Source organism: Leptonychotes weddellii, chromosome 6 (assembly GCF_054177405.1).
Source record: "Leptonychotes weddellii isolate Sample4059 chromosome 6, ASM5417740v2, whole genome shotgun sequence".
Classification (NCBI taxonomy): Eukaryota; Metazoa; Chordata; class Mammalia; order Carnivora; family Phocidae; genus Leptonychotes; species Leptonychotes weddellii.
This window is the reverse complement of record NC_138374.1, coordinates 53617179-53633168: the sequence shown is the minus strand read 5'-3', so window position 1 is coordinate 53633168 and position 15990 is coordinate 53617179. Positions and strand designations below refer to the sequence as shown.

The 15990-nt window shown below is 37.3% G+C and overlaps 1 protein-coding gene across 2 annotated transcripts in view; it reads right to left on the bottom strand.

Annotated features, from left to right (window-relative positions):
• The window catches only part of CTNNA3 (catenin alpha 3), a 1573809-nt gene that overhangs the window by 415002 nt on the left and 1142817 nt on the right, over positions 1-15990 (bottom strand). For both annotated transcript variants that reach the window (XM_081824173.1, XM_081824174.1), the window contains one exon: positions 12937-13137. In XM_081824173.1, coding sequence (XP_081680299.1) covers positions 12937-13137 — 201 coding nt within the window. The remainder of the gene's footprint in view (positions 1-12936; positions 13138-15990) is intronic.

Sequence of the window (15990 nt, the reverse complement as noted above, 5' to 3'; positions counted from 1 at the left end):
CCTGTACCCCTGAAACAAATAATACATTATATGTTAATTTAAAAAAGTAAAAAAACAAAAAAAAAAAATCAGAAGTTATGGTAAGCAATCTGTTAAATGGCCCAATGACCTTGCATTCTGATATTTATACCCTGTCTTCAAGTGGCTTAGTAACCCATTGAACTTAGTAACTCCCTTTTAACAAATTGAATATAGTAAAAATGAAGGTATATCACCTCAGAAATTAGATTATACAAAAAGTTGACTTCCACCCTAGGCTCTCTCTTTCTCTTACTCTCTCCCTTGTTTGGATTGCTCGCTCTGAGGGAAGCCAGTTGCCATATTGTGAGAACACTCAGGCAGCATATGAAGAAGGTCACATAGCAGGAAACTGAAGTCTCCTGCTAACAGCCATGTGAATGAGCTTGGAGGCAGATCCTTCAGCCCTGGTTGAGACTTGGATGAGGGCAACCCTGGCCAAAAGCTTAACTGCAACCTCATGAGAGCCCCTGAGCCAGAACCACCCAGGTAAGCTGCTTTCAGATTCCTGACTCTCAGAAACGGTGAGACAGTAAATGTTTGTTGTCTTAATTTGCTAAATTTTAGGGAAATTTTTTATGCAGCAATAGATAACTAATATAGAGAGGGTAAGTTTTGCTATTGTACAGTTTTTAAGGAGGCAGGGTAATGAAATGGTAATTTGGCGGACAGATCACAGTACTGGAGAAAACAAGCCATAAAAGGCTGAGTCAGCACTGATGAGAAAGGCTTGTCCATTCACTATTGGGATATATTGTGTAAGTCAATTATTCTAAATAAAAAAAAATTTAGCCACTAAGTTTTCAGAGCTCGAAAAGACATCAGGAAAAAAAAAACAAAGGATGATCCATCAATTCAGGCTGCATTATATCCGATTATGAAAGCTTACTGAGGACTTCCAAAAAAGGGAAAAAAAGCAATTAACAACAAAACCTAATTGCCTTATTCTGTATGATTAAAGTAGATGTGTGAGGGGCTCCTGGGTGGCTCAGTAGGTTAAGCATCTGCTTTTGGCTCAGGTCATGATCCCAGGGTCCTGGGATTCTGGGATTGAGCCCCACCCCAAGCCCCATGTTGGGCTTCCTGCTCAGCGGGGAGTCTGCTTCTCCCTTTCCTTCTGCCCCTCCCTCTGTTCCTCTCCCTCTCTCTCTCTCTCTAATAAATAAATAAATAAATAAAATCTTTTTAAAAAGTAGGTGTGTGAGAGTGACTATGTGTGTGTGTTTTTATTGGTATTTTCAAATACATTTGGGGGGGATAAATGAGTTATGATGCAATAGTTACACAAAGTTGTATAATTAAAAGAGTTTGGAAAATTCTATAGAATGTACTCACATGAAACTTATTCAAGAATACAGCAAAGCAGGAGATAGAATGTGCCAGTCAGCATCAAGACCTGGAGATTTGTAGGCACATCTATAGAGTCCTTTCTTAATCACACAGAATGCACTTCATTTTCTGTGTTATGAACCATCAAGATATATGCAAAGAAGTGTGGGTTTGGGAGAGTTCAGGCAAAAGATTCCAGTAGAGTCTTTTATGTCCCACTGGTCATATAGCCAAGCTGAGCAATGTTACTAGTTAAACAAGTGTAAGCCATCAATCGTGTAAGCCACCAATAAACACATTCTAAATTACTAGTTAGTCCATCATCTTTATCATAGCCGACAGTCAGTACCAGACTTCCAGACACCCCTGGAGATGTCCCAGTCATGCTGTAAGATAACTCTATTTTACACTATGACTAATAAACACAAAATAATTATTTTACATATAATATAGCATGTGTACTTGCACAGTTATAATAATATTAAATATAATAAGTGATATGATAAAATAATATATCTATATATACTGTATTATTATAAATGGATATAAACATATGCGTATGTATGTATATGTGTGCATATGTCATTTATGCATACATATATATAGATAATAAATTCATAATGGGCAAAAAAGATAATATTTACCATGTAAGAAATCTGGTTTTTGACAAAGACAAAACACATGACAAATATAAACAATAAGCAAATATAAATAACTAAGTATAAGCTGATAACAATACAATCAAAGTTATAAAGTTTTAAAATTCTGTAGTTAGGTTCATGATATTCTAAGCCTGCTTGGTGGGATTTCTGTACTAATATCTTTTAAAGAGGATAGCGAATTGCTTTCTTTGTCATGTGAGTGATTGAGTGATTTTGTTTGTCTGAATGTACTCCAGGCTCTTTTCAGAATTTTTTTTTCTTGCAGTCTCTTGACTTTCTGTTCTATTTTGGATCAGTCACTTTATAGAGCTAGTAGGGATCTGCCATCTTGTCATTTTATCCATTACATTCCTGAGTTAGATTCACGATCAGTTTTCCATCTCTTACTAGGTCTGTTTTTTCCTCGTTTGTCTTTGCAAGTTATTTCTCAAAAAGAATTTGTGCAACTTAGATACTCTGGGTTCTTATGCAGACAAAAAAAAACTTTTTATTTTACCACACATTTTGGATGAATGTAGTATTCTAAGTTCAAATTAATTTGCTCACTGAATGTGAAGCCATTGCTTGGTTGCTTTCCAGAATCTACTGTTGCTGGTCAGTCAGTCTCAGGCAAGATGGAACCTTAATCTCTTTGATGACCTCTGTTTGTGCATATTCTGGATTGAGAGGTTTGCTGCTCTCTTTCTTCTATCTGCATGTTTCCAGATACTTTCTATCTTCTGGGTTCAGTTTTTTCCTGATGAGGCCACACCCATGAATTTGTTACTATGGGTTTATTCCCTTTTGTGTCCCTTTACTGTTACTTTAAAGGGATGTTAAACAAAGGTGGGATAGATATATCTTGTCAGTCTGCCTTCTTGTTAACTTTTTAAATAGATAAAAAACAGGGGGGAAAAACACATTTTAAGCCTCTGGTCTCAAAATTATTTGATTATAATTGTGAAGATAGGATAAATATATATTTTTAATATTTTATTTATTTGAGAGAGAGAGAGAGAGAGAGCACAAGCAGGCGGAGGGGCAGAGAGAGAAGTAGACTCCCTGCTGAGCAGGGAGCCTGATGAGATGCAGGCTTCCACCCCAGGACTCCAGGACTGTGACTTCAGCGGAAGGCAGATGCTTAACTGACTGAGCTACCCAGGTGCCCCAGCATAAATATATTAATAAACACAAATAATAAACAATTCCCATATAGAAGTACACTTGGTAGAAAGAAAAATTAAGTAGGAGAGATGGTAAGAGAAGTATAATATTTTAACTTACTGCTTCTTCCCTCAATTTTTATTATTAATTTTTTTATCAATACTCTTAATTCCTCTTTCTGGTTACATAGGAATTTTGAGGCAAGTGGTAAAATAATGCACATAGCCTTTCTTAGATCACTGTAACCTACAATCAACATAGACTTTAGAATATCTGGAACCTTAAAGAAATACTACCAGCAGTGTTTATAACAAATGATATCTTTAAAAACCCCTACATCAGCAGAGAAATTTTATAATATAAATTGTTCACTTAACTTTAACTGCTATAGATTTTGGCAGACAGTAAAAGTAAATGGTGGGTGATCACCAGAATATATTACATTTTCCAAGGTACCACTGGGTTACTAATACATTTCAGAAGAAACTTGTTCCAAGGTCCTTAGCCTGCTATGTGGGATTGTTAAACAGTAATACTTTCTTTTGTAATTGATGAAAGAGGAAGTTGCAATTACCATTAGCTTGAAAATTTAACTTGGGAAATGAAAATATATGTCCGCAGAAATCAGCATGGGCACACGGTGAGAAAGAATTTCCAGTTGCCTAAAATTTCTTTATTTTTTCTTGAACTATCTCTATCCTCACTGAGTTGGTTAATGGAAAACTGACCAATGTTTATTCCACTTGATCTGCTCCTGGTCTTGTTCTCCCAACTGTGGCTGTCACTGAAAATACCCTTTCTTCTTCAGTCAAATCATCTTCTTCCTCCATTGAAAATCCTGAGATACAGAATATGTTTATAGTTTTTCCCAAGTTTATAGTTTGTACCAAGAGGTGAAATAATCTTTAACTCACCCAATTATGATAAACAACTTGTTGACTTCACTGAAGAAAATACTCACATCTATTAACAAAGCTTGTAGATAGCCCTGTTATTTGAAGATGTGGGCCTGATCATTTGTTTCTGTCTTTACAATGATAGGATTTTTCAGCATTTGCTTTTATAGCCACAAAGCTTAATAATATAAATGCAATACTGTCTTCTTCTGCCAACAGCTATAGGCGCTATTTACCTTAGAAATGCTTAAATCTTCACTCACTACACATACTCTCATCTGGGAAATGTGGCAATGTCCTCCTGTCCATTGTGGTATGCCCACACAACCAGGACTACATTTAAAGAATCCCAGGAAAAACATGATATGAAAGACAGTTGGGAAAGAGAGGCTGGAGATGAAATGGCTAAAACTATTGCCAATTAAGCTCTACTATGTGCACCAATTATTTAACACCAGAGGAAATGCAATCTGATTTATACATTCACATGGTTACTGCTCACTTCAAAGCCAGAGAAAAGAAAATCTGAGAGACCTACCACCTCAGTTTATTTTCTAGTCTCAGTGAACTTGAATCTCAAATTTAGTTTTACAGATGAGTATGTAAAATTTTACCAGCTCACATCAATAAATATATAACCAGACTTTCCAGACTACATATTAAGATCTCTAAAAAAGTAAAATTAACTATCATTACCACCCAGGGCTATTAATACATGAAATAGATATTTGTAACAACTAAAGGGAGTTATTTCATTAGTTTCATAAATCTGACTTTCAAGATGGAGTAGAAGGAAGGAGACTCCTGCCAGATATTTGTCTACATTTTAAAAAAACATATACTATGTTAGAGCTCTCAAAACATTTTACAGTAATTCTCCTATAAAGAGACTTAATTGTCTGATTAGCCAGTAGATAATAGCCTAGCCCAGAGCTTCCTGTGTTGTGACAAGGGTATGCTTGAGAGGGTTATTGATGTGTTAAGGTATTCATCCCTGTAGCTCTCAGGATTGCTGGGAGGGACCTAACACTGCTTAGGACTCCAGAGCCTCTGATTCTCTCTGGCCTTAAATAGCCACTACTCTTTCCCAGGGGCTATGTACACACTATGATTTTAGAAGACACTGGTTTATGCTGTTACAAAAAATATTTAGTACTTAGTAGATCTTAAAATAAATGAAGTCAAACTCCCTGTCCTTTGGATTTAAAACAAAATCATATATTTTGATACAGTTTCACTCTACCTGTGAACAATAATAGGATACAATCCCATTACTGTTTTCTTGTCATTGTTATTAAAGAACAAAGAAAGAAATCATTGAAGGACAAATGTTTTTATCACTTTTTCCCCAGACTTCACAGATTCCTATATGTCTACCTTTGGCACTCTCTTGGCAGCAGAATCACATTCACATCAGATATTCTGCTAAGGCACATCCACCCTGGAACATACTTAGATTTGAAGTGCTACCATAATACCTCATTTAATACATCTATCAGGAATAAAGCATGCTTTTATACTTGTCTTTAAGTTTTATAGACCATCAAAAAGACTGGGTTTGGCAACAGGATGCTGAAAGGCAGTGCTCCTAACTGGGTGATTACGGCAGCATTTCTGTTGTCCTGACATAGATGATGACCAATGTAAGTTGGTAAAGTCAGTCCTCAATTTCCCTTCTTTGGGTCCTTTTACTCCCTTGTTGATGTTCCTCCTCTCCTGCTCTTTGACATGCCCACATCCCTTTGCTCACAGACTCCAAAGCCTGTTCTTGTGCCAGGGAGTCTGCCTGTATGAGGGTCTCAGCATGAGGCCAAGCACTATCTCCACAGAAGTTCAAAGCCAGGACTTGCCAACCCCCGCCCCCATACCGACAGTCAGGGTGTGGGCACATGATTTACACTCTCTTGGGATATGATGCCTCTGCTAGGGAAGTTGAATTCACGGCAAGTGAGACAAAAGCAGGAGTTTGTTTAGGTTTTTATTCCATTGATGGAAATATCTGGAATGTGGTGACAAATGAATGTACCACCTGTAGGGTCCAGTGTTATAACATTAGGATGCCAATAATGGCATTAAATGTTCAGAGAGGGCTGGAAGGGCACCTCACATGACTACTCTTCAGGATGACTAGCTGAATTCTAATATGTGGCATCCCTTGTAGTCTATCTTCCTGTGTTTGTGTGTTTGTCTGTTTTTCTACTTGAGTTAGCCATAGATTCCACTGTTTGGAATCCAGAGCTAAAACTGGAACTTCATGCCTAATCCTTTATATATGAGTTATTGTTGTATTTATCCCTACCATGTAAAGGCCCATAAAATAAATCTGGATTAATCTTTTTACTGAAAGTATGTGCAAATAAGATGAGAAAGAAAGGTGTGATCTATTTCTCTTTCTAGATAATATCTTCCTTGGCTGGAGAACATGCATCAAAGCCTGGTCATAGGAGTTTTAGACTTAAAGAAGGTATGAGACCCTAGAACCTCTTTGCACTGGTGCACATCCACTCAGCAGGTCCATATTCTCCACTTCTTTTTCCAATGTTTCCTTCCTTTTAGGCCTTTCCTACTCATACCTCACTTAGCATCAGCCTCAAAGTTACATAGTTTACATAGTCCAGACATAGGAATATTTTAGGCCCTCTTTATGATTTTCTGAAATCCATTTTTAAGCACTCTATATTATTTCCTCTTTTGACAATAAAATTTCTGCCATGTCAGAATGTATTCTTTTATTAATGTATTCTTTTATTAATAAAGTTATTATCAACTGTGGTTTTTTAGGTTATTCTATGCACTTATCTCAGGATCTAACCTTACCAAAAAGGTCAAAAAGCCTTTGCATCCCCAGGATATACAGATTTCAGTTTTTATAGCACTTCTCTTTTCCTGACAGGCTTATATTTCCAATTAATTAAAATGGCAAGATAAAGAAGTATCCTCAGCCCACTAACTAGATATGGATCCTATTCAAATCCAATTATCTTTAGGCAGAAAACAGGTTTTCCACTCAGAAGTTCTAGTAGCTGCTTTCTTTAACTCACAATGCTGGCCCAGGATACCCAAATCCTGAAGCCACAGAAGTACATCTGAAGCCATGGGATCTTCTTCTTCTATAAAGAGGCTGGGTTGACATTTAACTTCTGATTTTGGCATCACCAACATGGATACACTTGTTTATCCAGGTTAGCCAAATGATTGGCAGATAGAAGCTTCCTGTTAATGCTCTCTGACTGTGTTAAAGGGTGTCAGATTAGAGCTGAGGCCAAAAGTAAGAAAGTACTAACTGGAGGTCCTGTCTCAAACTGTTACCAGGGGAAGGAAGTTCACCAGCAGCAGTTTCTGAATTTGAAGGCATGGTTGCTACCCCTTACAGGGAGTTGCTAGAACCATTAGTGAAATTAGGTTCAGTGGGATCTTACACCAGATGCCATTCAAAGATAGTTCCTATAAGTAATAGAATACATAAAAGTCACGATCTCTTGTTCAAAAGCTTGCTAAGGATCTTTTAAACATCTGACCCCAAGTTTTCTGTAAGTAGCTAATATCTCACTCTGGACAGTAATTAATCATTTCCCTGACCTTTTCTCTGCCCCAGCCTTTGACATAGTCCACTATTTTTGAGTTTTGTTTTTTGCTTTTCCTGAACTGGGATGATAACTTGTTCTCTTGCTTAACCGTATTACAATGTATCACAGTACAATATTGTAGTGAATTTTAAGTTTTAAGCTGGTAAAAGTACTTGGGCACCTCCACTATGGGTAAAATGCTACTGGGAAATATAAAAATAATAAAGTATGGTGTCTGCCTTTAAGGATGTTATAATCTAGTTGGGGAAACTTGTATGTAAATGACTGACTATACAAGGAAAAGTGAAATAAGCATTAACTAAAAAACAAGCTCATCCATGGTAACACAGATAATAGAGCAATTATTTCTACCTGAAGAGGAATCAGAAGCTCCTATGCAAAGGTGGTGGCATTTGAGAAAGTGTTGGAAAATAACTATAATTTTAGAGGGGCAGTAGAGAAGAAAAGACTTTTCACTGCTGGAATAGAATTAGTACAGGCATATAGACACAATGCAAGAGCTGTTTTGCTGTTTTGTTTTGTTTTAATCTAGCACACGCAAGACATAATGGTAGGTCTGGAAGAGATGCAAAAAGAAACAAATAAACGCAAGACATACAAGTTTCCTTTCCTTTTATAACTTACATTCTATTTGAAGGAAAAGTCATTTCCATGTAAGTATTTCTGAAGAGTTCATCAACAGCATATAGTTGTCTGGAATGATTCAACTGAGTAGCAAGTTCTTTAAAATCTACAGTACATGCAGTCAGAAAGAATTCACTATTGCCAGAGGGAGTAAAGAAAGGTTCCTAGAAGACATGGGATGTAAGCTATTTCTTGAAAGATGGATAAAATGTGAAAATAAAATGTGAAACTACCAACTTAGATGAGTAGAAAGTGCCTTTGGCTCACAATAGGAACACACACACACACACACACACACACACACAGAGGAATGCATGTTTAGGTGAACTCAAATGCCTACAAAGTTCAGATAGATAAATTAAGTGAGTGAAGCAGTCTAGGTATATAATGAAAGGGAGTGTAGAAGAGTATGGCCCAGGCTCAAAGAAAAGGAAAACATCACTAAGCTCCAGGCAAACTCTGCCCTAGTATTGCCAGACTTTCCCATTTATCAGGATATGCCAATAATCTGTCGTAAATATATGTGTGTATGTGTGTGTGTGTGTGTATGTATAACATTAGAAACTAATTCTTTTTTTTTTTTTAAAGATTTTATTTATTTATTTGACAGAGAGAGACACAGCGAGAGAGGGAACACAAGCAGGGGGAGTGGGAGAGGGAGAAGCAGGCTCCCCGCAGAGCAGGGAGCCCGATGCGGGACTCGATCCCAGGACCCTGGGATCATGACTTGAGCTGAAGGCAGTCGCTTAACCAACTGAGCCACCCAGGCGCCCCAGAAACTAATTCTTAAAACAAAATTATGTTGGTCAAAACTCTACTGGACACATAAAAATTCTTTTGTGTCACTTTGAGTCATATCTAGTATATGGACCATGAATTTTCAACCTCTGCTGGATTGTGGAGTGTAAAAACTACAAAAATTAAAACCTTTGTATTTTATCCTATAATTATTTAAGGTTATAGACCAGAGATGCAACATAAGAAAAGTAAGTAAACATGTTTTAATCTGGCTACAAAATGTAGGATATTTTTATGTGAAAAATATTAAATGAAAGGGACTTGATAGGAGTTGCTGCTATTAAAATTTTTAAAATAATTTTTAGATAAAATTCATTTTAAAAGTCTATTGTTTAAATTGGTCACAAGAAAAATTTACAAGAAAATTTTGGAAATATTTGTTGGCTCGAGATTATTTTCAACTATCTCATGTGTCTTTAAAAAGAAAAATTGCAACCATATGACTCTTCTCCATTCTATTAGGGGGACGATTCTGGGTCCAAGTTTTCCAGTTTGGGCCTGATGAAGTACTTGATAAATGACATTTTACTTGCCTTTACTACAAGTTGCCAGCAGTGGATGCCACCAGGATGTCTCGGTCAGGTTCATATATGTGCCTGCTCTGTTTGGTCTATGAGACTGGCTGACACTGAAACCAGGAGGAGTTTGGTGGTTTGCAACAGATGCTTTGGGGCCTGCTAATTTCTGAATTTGGTAAGAGTCCATAAATCAGATACAAAAAATACTGTTATCAGTCCCCTCTTTGTTTAGGTTTCTCCCCAGCCTAGTATGAAAGAACTGAAGTTGGTGTTAAGAATATAACTTCTAAGCCTTCACATTAAAATTGAGAAAGTTTGCTACTTAACAGAAAAAAAAGCTAATATAGTTCCTCTCCCCTATCAGGAATTCCTGACAGATGAAGAAGCTTCGTAACAGGGAAAAACTGGGCAGAATAAAGAATATCACATGGAGATTACAAAATCATGCCTCTGTTGAGTGAAATGCAGCATTCCAGATGTTGCCTACATTTCACTTAAAACCAACTGCTAAGGTTTATGAACAATGTAAATTCCTAAAATGTAACAGGGCAGCTCTGCTTCCTAATGCTGAGAAAACACTCAGAAGATCATCAAATCTTGAAAATGTGCTAATGAGCCACAAAGTCTGATTAAAATCAAAGGTGCAGTGTTCCAAAAACACTCTGTGATTTAGATAAGCATGGCTTAGGTTTCATCATTGATTACAGTACTTTAAGGCAAATTTTGCAGTGTTAAGGAAGTCTCAGTAATAAAAACAATTCACAATAGTTCCTTATTAAGTTATTTTCAGGAAGCAGGGTCAAGACCTGAGAACTGTATAAGAGCAAAGAAAAATAGGCCACAAAGATAGACCATTCACTTGATAAAATGTGAACTATTAAGGCTTCATGACACAAAACATGACATTTCCAATTACTTAATTTGATGATTATTTATAAATAATAAGTCCAAGTTACGAGCAGATCTGAACAAAGATGAACATCTTCTGTTATTTAATAATGGAGGATAGAATAGTTGAAAGTATTTTTCATAGACAATATCTCTACGGGAGGGAAAATGCTCACGTATTTCAACTTTGGTTAAGATCAAACTGATCTAATTAGCACTTTCATCTAATTTATTGCTCAGAATTCCCTTTAGTGAGATATGCTTTTGATAAATTTCAAGAAAAACTGGAGAAAAGTTTGGAATTAGACATATAATAGAAAAATGAGAATCCTTCCCCAAAGATAAACCAAAAAATTATCTGAAAAACTAAAATGACAAAATTGGAAAGTCATAAATTATAGTTACATTAATAATGAGACTTACAGAACAACCCAGAATCATTCTGTATTTATTATATTGGGGCATAGGACATAATTTACCTGGAGAATTTTAATTAAAGTTACATACAACTAATTAGAGGAAAAAGGACTTCTCTATCTTCTGCATGAATGGATTTTGTAGCCATATTAGTTATTTATTGTGTAAGGTCATTATAAATCATAAAGCTATTGACAAACTTGTAATTAAATGTGTAAATAACTTTGCTTAATTTTTATTTTCTTATTTCAGATTCTAAGAATTGATTGTGAACAGGGTTCCCACAACACACTTTACATCCTGGACAGTTTAGAATTTCATTTCCACCACTTTGCTCATAGGAGATATAAACTCTATGCTATGGAAACTAAAGCTGTACACTTGGTAGACGTCGTGACCACAATAATGTGTTCACAATACACTGCTAATATGATTAAAAAACTGAGACAGTGGCAAGATACATGTAAAATCCTGGTAGACTAGACCTATTCAGTTCCCTGCAGGAAATTTTTCTTTGGCTAAAAATAGAACCCCTGATGCATTCTTCTTTTACTTACAATTCCATTCTCAGAAAGTAGAAAAAAAAAATCAGATAACTCTGTACTTGATTTGACCAATAAGGAAAGACCAGTCAAATTTAGTTTGTAGAAGAGACGCAGAACTCCCATAACACAATCATCTCCGTTAAGTAAATACATTGCCATACCTCATTATGTGGTATGTGTGGTACATGCCACTTGAGATCTACCATGTACCTTATTTGTAACATCAGTGGCTTTTGAGTTGTAGAAATATGACATCAAGAGTTGCAGATGCACTTCCTCCATCTTTCCTTAGCCTATCTTCAGTGTTTCACTATTTTAGAAATATTTTTAAAGAGATCATGAGAAAACTATATGCCAAGATTCATCAATGATTTTCTCTATCAAGATGTTAGGAAAATAGCAACATTAATCATTAATTCTATACAAACCTTGCTCAGCTTACCTTGCAGTATACCTCTTCAGGACTAGTCCCTAGTGAAGGTTTATTTGACTGTTGATATGTTTCTCTTAGTCATTTAGTTTTAAGTAGCAGCCCTCTCCTGTCCCCTCAAAATCACCCATCCTCATTCCTTCTACCACTTTCACTAAAGAATGTGCATATTGTCCAAATTTGATATGCCCTATCCATAACTAAGGAACAATTCTCTAGATAGAATCGATGACTTAAGTATGGAATTTCTAATATTTTAGTAATAATGGGTGCACCATCACCCTAGTATTAAGAGGTAATTACTAAAAAAACTTCATCCTGGGGATTTCACAGAGCACAAACGGTTTTCACAGGAAAAGGTTCTGCCATGATGACTTCTAAAAATAATTGATTGCCTTCCTTCAAATTATATCCATTTTGTTCTAAATCCATTGAATTCAAATGCTTCTGTAAGTTTCATAGAGAAATGTCAATAGCGTTAAAGATAAGAATGCATTTTAACGAGTGATTCAAAATAAGCATTTACTGGCTGATTTAGAAACTATTAACCTGGGTGCTGCAACCAAAACAATGATTCCATATTTCTTAAGTAATCAAAGAAGATTATGTAAAAGAACAAAATGCTCTTTTGCAAACAGACCGTGGAAGAAGGCACAGAGCATTTCTCTGGAAATGCAGGATAAGTTTGCTGTTTAAGAAATGTAAACAAAAACCCGGGGGGTACCAATGATACAGCTAAAAGAGAATTTGGAAACGATTACATACTTATCACATCTGGCCTAATTATATACCTAACACTTACGGTGTTAATAAACATTCATAAATGGCTAAGGCCTGTGGGTAATTTATATAATGCATATATTTATAAAAACTTGTTTTTTCCAATGAAAATATTTACTTCTAGAAATAAATTTCAAATCATATAACCACAAGATTCAAGGACCTATCAGATGGGAGAGCAGCTCCATTTCAAAACAAGCAACACAGGTAGAGATCTGCTTGCCATGTGTATGAATATTTGGTAGCTACATGGAATCAAGTATCAGGAACAGTGCAGCTGTTACTGGGGACTGAGACTTACCTGTACTTGTAAGGAAGTTAACATTTCTCATCACACCTTCAGTGTAAGCTCCTGGCTCATAACTGTCCATTTCACCTGTGACAATGTGAGCAACTCTTGCTGCCCGTCCTCTGATAGCACCTGCAGCACGGTCTACATTATCAGCATCCTGGTCTCTCAATGCTATGATACACTTGTTGACATCTTCTAGGATATGGCTCTCTGAAAGTAAACAGATCAAATTAGTGTAGCATATTACAATTCATGCATCTTCTGACTTCAGATGTGGTACTCATTGGGAAAAAAGGACACACTGACAAAGAAACAAGATGATTTTGCTTATATCTCTTCAATAGAAAAAATTGTAAACACAGAATTTTATGTTTTTATCTACATTTTTATAGATTACATGTTATTTTAGATTTTAGTTCCAACTGACTAGTTTTTAGATTTGAGTGACACATAGGTGCAAATTGAGGAACATTTTTAGATTAAAATAAAAATAAAACATAATGATGGAATACTTAATTCTGATTAAAAGCCACACTATGCAGATTATAAAACACTTAAAAAATATCAGCTATCCCAAATATATAGAAAAATAAAACTATGGCATTCCAATTCAACTAATGTTCATTGGTGTGTAATAGAACTTAAGTTATAGTGGAGGCTTCCCCACACCAACAAGCAATTCTCTGGACACCAAATGAGTGTTCTGTGATTCAGTTCCAACACTACCTACCCAGAGATAGCATCAGATCCCACAAGTTAAGAGTTCAGTCCTATAAGACTGCCCTCCACCCCACTTCAGAGCCAGTTGCAGGCCCAGGTTATTACCTGTACTTCTGACCCCCTGGCTATAAATCAGCTCCCACAACTTCCTCTTTGGTTTTGATTAATACACTAGAGTGGCTCACAGAACTCAGAGAAACATTTTACTTACTAGATTTAACTTTTATAACTCAGAACAGCCAGATGAAAGAGATGCATAGAGCAAACTACGTGGGAAGGGTGAGGAGCTTCCATGCCTTCTCCAGTTGCACCATTTTCCACACATCTCCAAATAGTCCCAACCTGGCAGCTCTCTAAACCCTGCCCTTTTGGGTTTTTAGGGAGGCTTTATTACATAGTCATGATTTATTAAATCACTGGCCTTTGGCAATTGATTCAACCTCCAGTCCCTCTTCCTCCCTGGATGCCAGAGGATGGGACTGTAAGTTCCAAAGTTCCAACCTTCTAATCACATGGTTGATTATCTTGGCAATCAGCCCCCAAGGGGGTGAGGGGATGGATGATACAAATTTCACTTCATGGGGGGGGGCGGAGCAAGATGGCAGAGGAGTAGAAGACCTGGATTTCGTCTGGTCTCGGAAATTCAGCTGGATAGGGATCAAACCATTCTGAACACCTACGAACTCAACAGATCGAAGAAAAGAATAGCAACAACCCTCTGAACAGAAAAACGACCACTTTCTGGAAGGTAGGACGTGCGGAGAAGTGAATCCCAAGCAATATTCTGGAGGATAGATGGCGGGGGAGGGGCCTCTGTCGGCTGCTTCTGGCAAGTGATAGAGCCATGGAGCACAAAATCGGAACTTTTAGAAGTCGGCTCCACTGAGGGACGTCGCTCCAGTGGCTAAGCGGGGGGTGGAACCCTCATGGGACAGTGTGGTCGGAGGACCCTTGGGGTCACAGGAAGACCGGGGGTGCCTGAGTGCAGCAGAGCTCCCAGGTATCGGAGTGGGAAAGCCGGCTGCAGAGATGGAGCCGAAGGGCAGGCCCTCAGCTCCGGGGTGCCATAAATTGTGATCTGCAGCAGTTGGGCCACTGCTCCTCCAGCAGGGACCCAACAAGCGACAGATCCGGGGAGACTCCCCTTCCTCCCCTGGGAAGAGTGGCTTGGGAGCGCACCACAGGGATCTGTTGGGTTTGGAGACTCCACACCGAGTTAGGTGCCAGAGATAGAAATGCTCGGTCACAGGCCAGGTGAGCACGGAGTGCGGCCAGAGACCGGGGAGACAGGAGTGATCGACTGCTTTTCTCTGGGGCTCACTGAGGAGCAGGGCCCCGAGTTCTTGGCTCCTGTGGGGTGGAGATTGGGAGGCCGCCATTTTCACTCTCGGCCTCGAAAGCTGCACGGAAAGCTTGCAGGGAACAAAAGCTCCTGAGAGCAAACCCAAGCAGATTATTTACCCCAGACCAGGCAAGGGTGGGGCAATTCCACCGCCAGCAAAGACATTTGGGAACCATGGCAACAGGCCCCTCCCCCAGAAGATCAGCAAGAAGAGCCAGACAAGACCAGGTTTACCGATCAATGAGAACGGCAGAATGCCAGTGCTAGGGGAACACTGCACATAGAATCCATGGCTTTTTTACCGTGATTCTTTAGTCTTTCAAAGTTAATGTTTTTTAACTTTTTTTTTTAATTTTTCTTTTTCCCTTTTTCAACCAACATCTTATCAATCCCTTTAAAAAAATTTTTTTATTTTTCATTTTTAGAGTCATATTTTATCCCTTCATAGTAGTTACCCTTATTTTTGGCATATATATATATAAGTTTTTCTCTCTTTAAAATTTTGAGATACAGTTTCTTCTAACAGATCAAAATATACCCTAAATCTCTAGTGTATGGCTTTGTTCTAGTCTCCTGCCTGATCACATTCTCTCCCTTTTTTCTCTCTTTTTTTTAAATCCTCTTCTTTCTTTTTTCAAACAACTTCTTATCTTATCAATTCCTTTTATTAAATCTTTTATAATTTTCATCTTTACAGTCATATTCCATTCCTTCATTGTGTCAACCCTTATTTTTGTACATATATAAGTTTTTCTTTCTTTAAATATTTGGGAGGCACTTTCTTCTAACAAACCAAAATACACCCAAAATCTAGTGTGTGGCACTGATCTATGCACCAGCCTGATCATATTTGATCACTGTCTGCTTTTTTTGTTTTGTTCTGTTTTTTGTTTTTATCTTTATCTTTTTCTTTTTTTTTTTTCTTTTTCTTTTTTCTTTCTTTCCCTTTCTTTCCCCCTGGCTTTAGGTCTTTTCTGATTTGTTTAGAGTATATTTTCTGG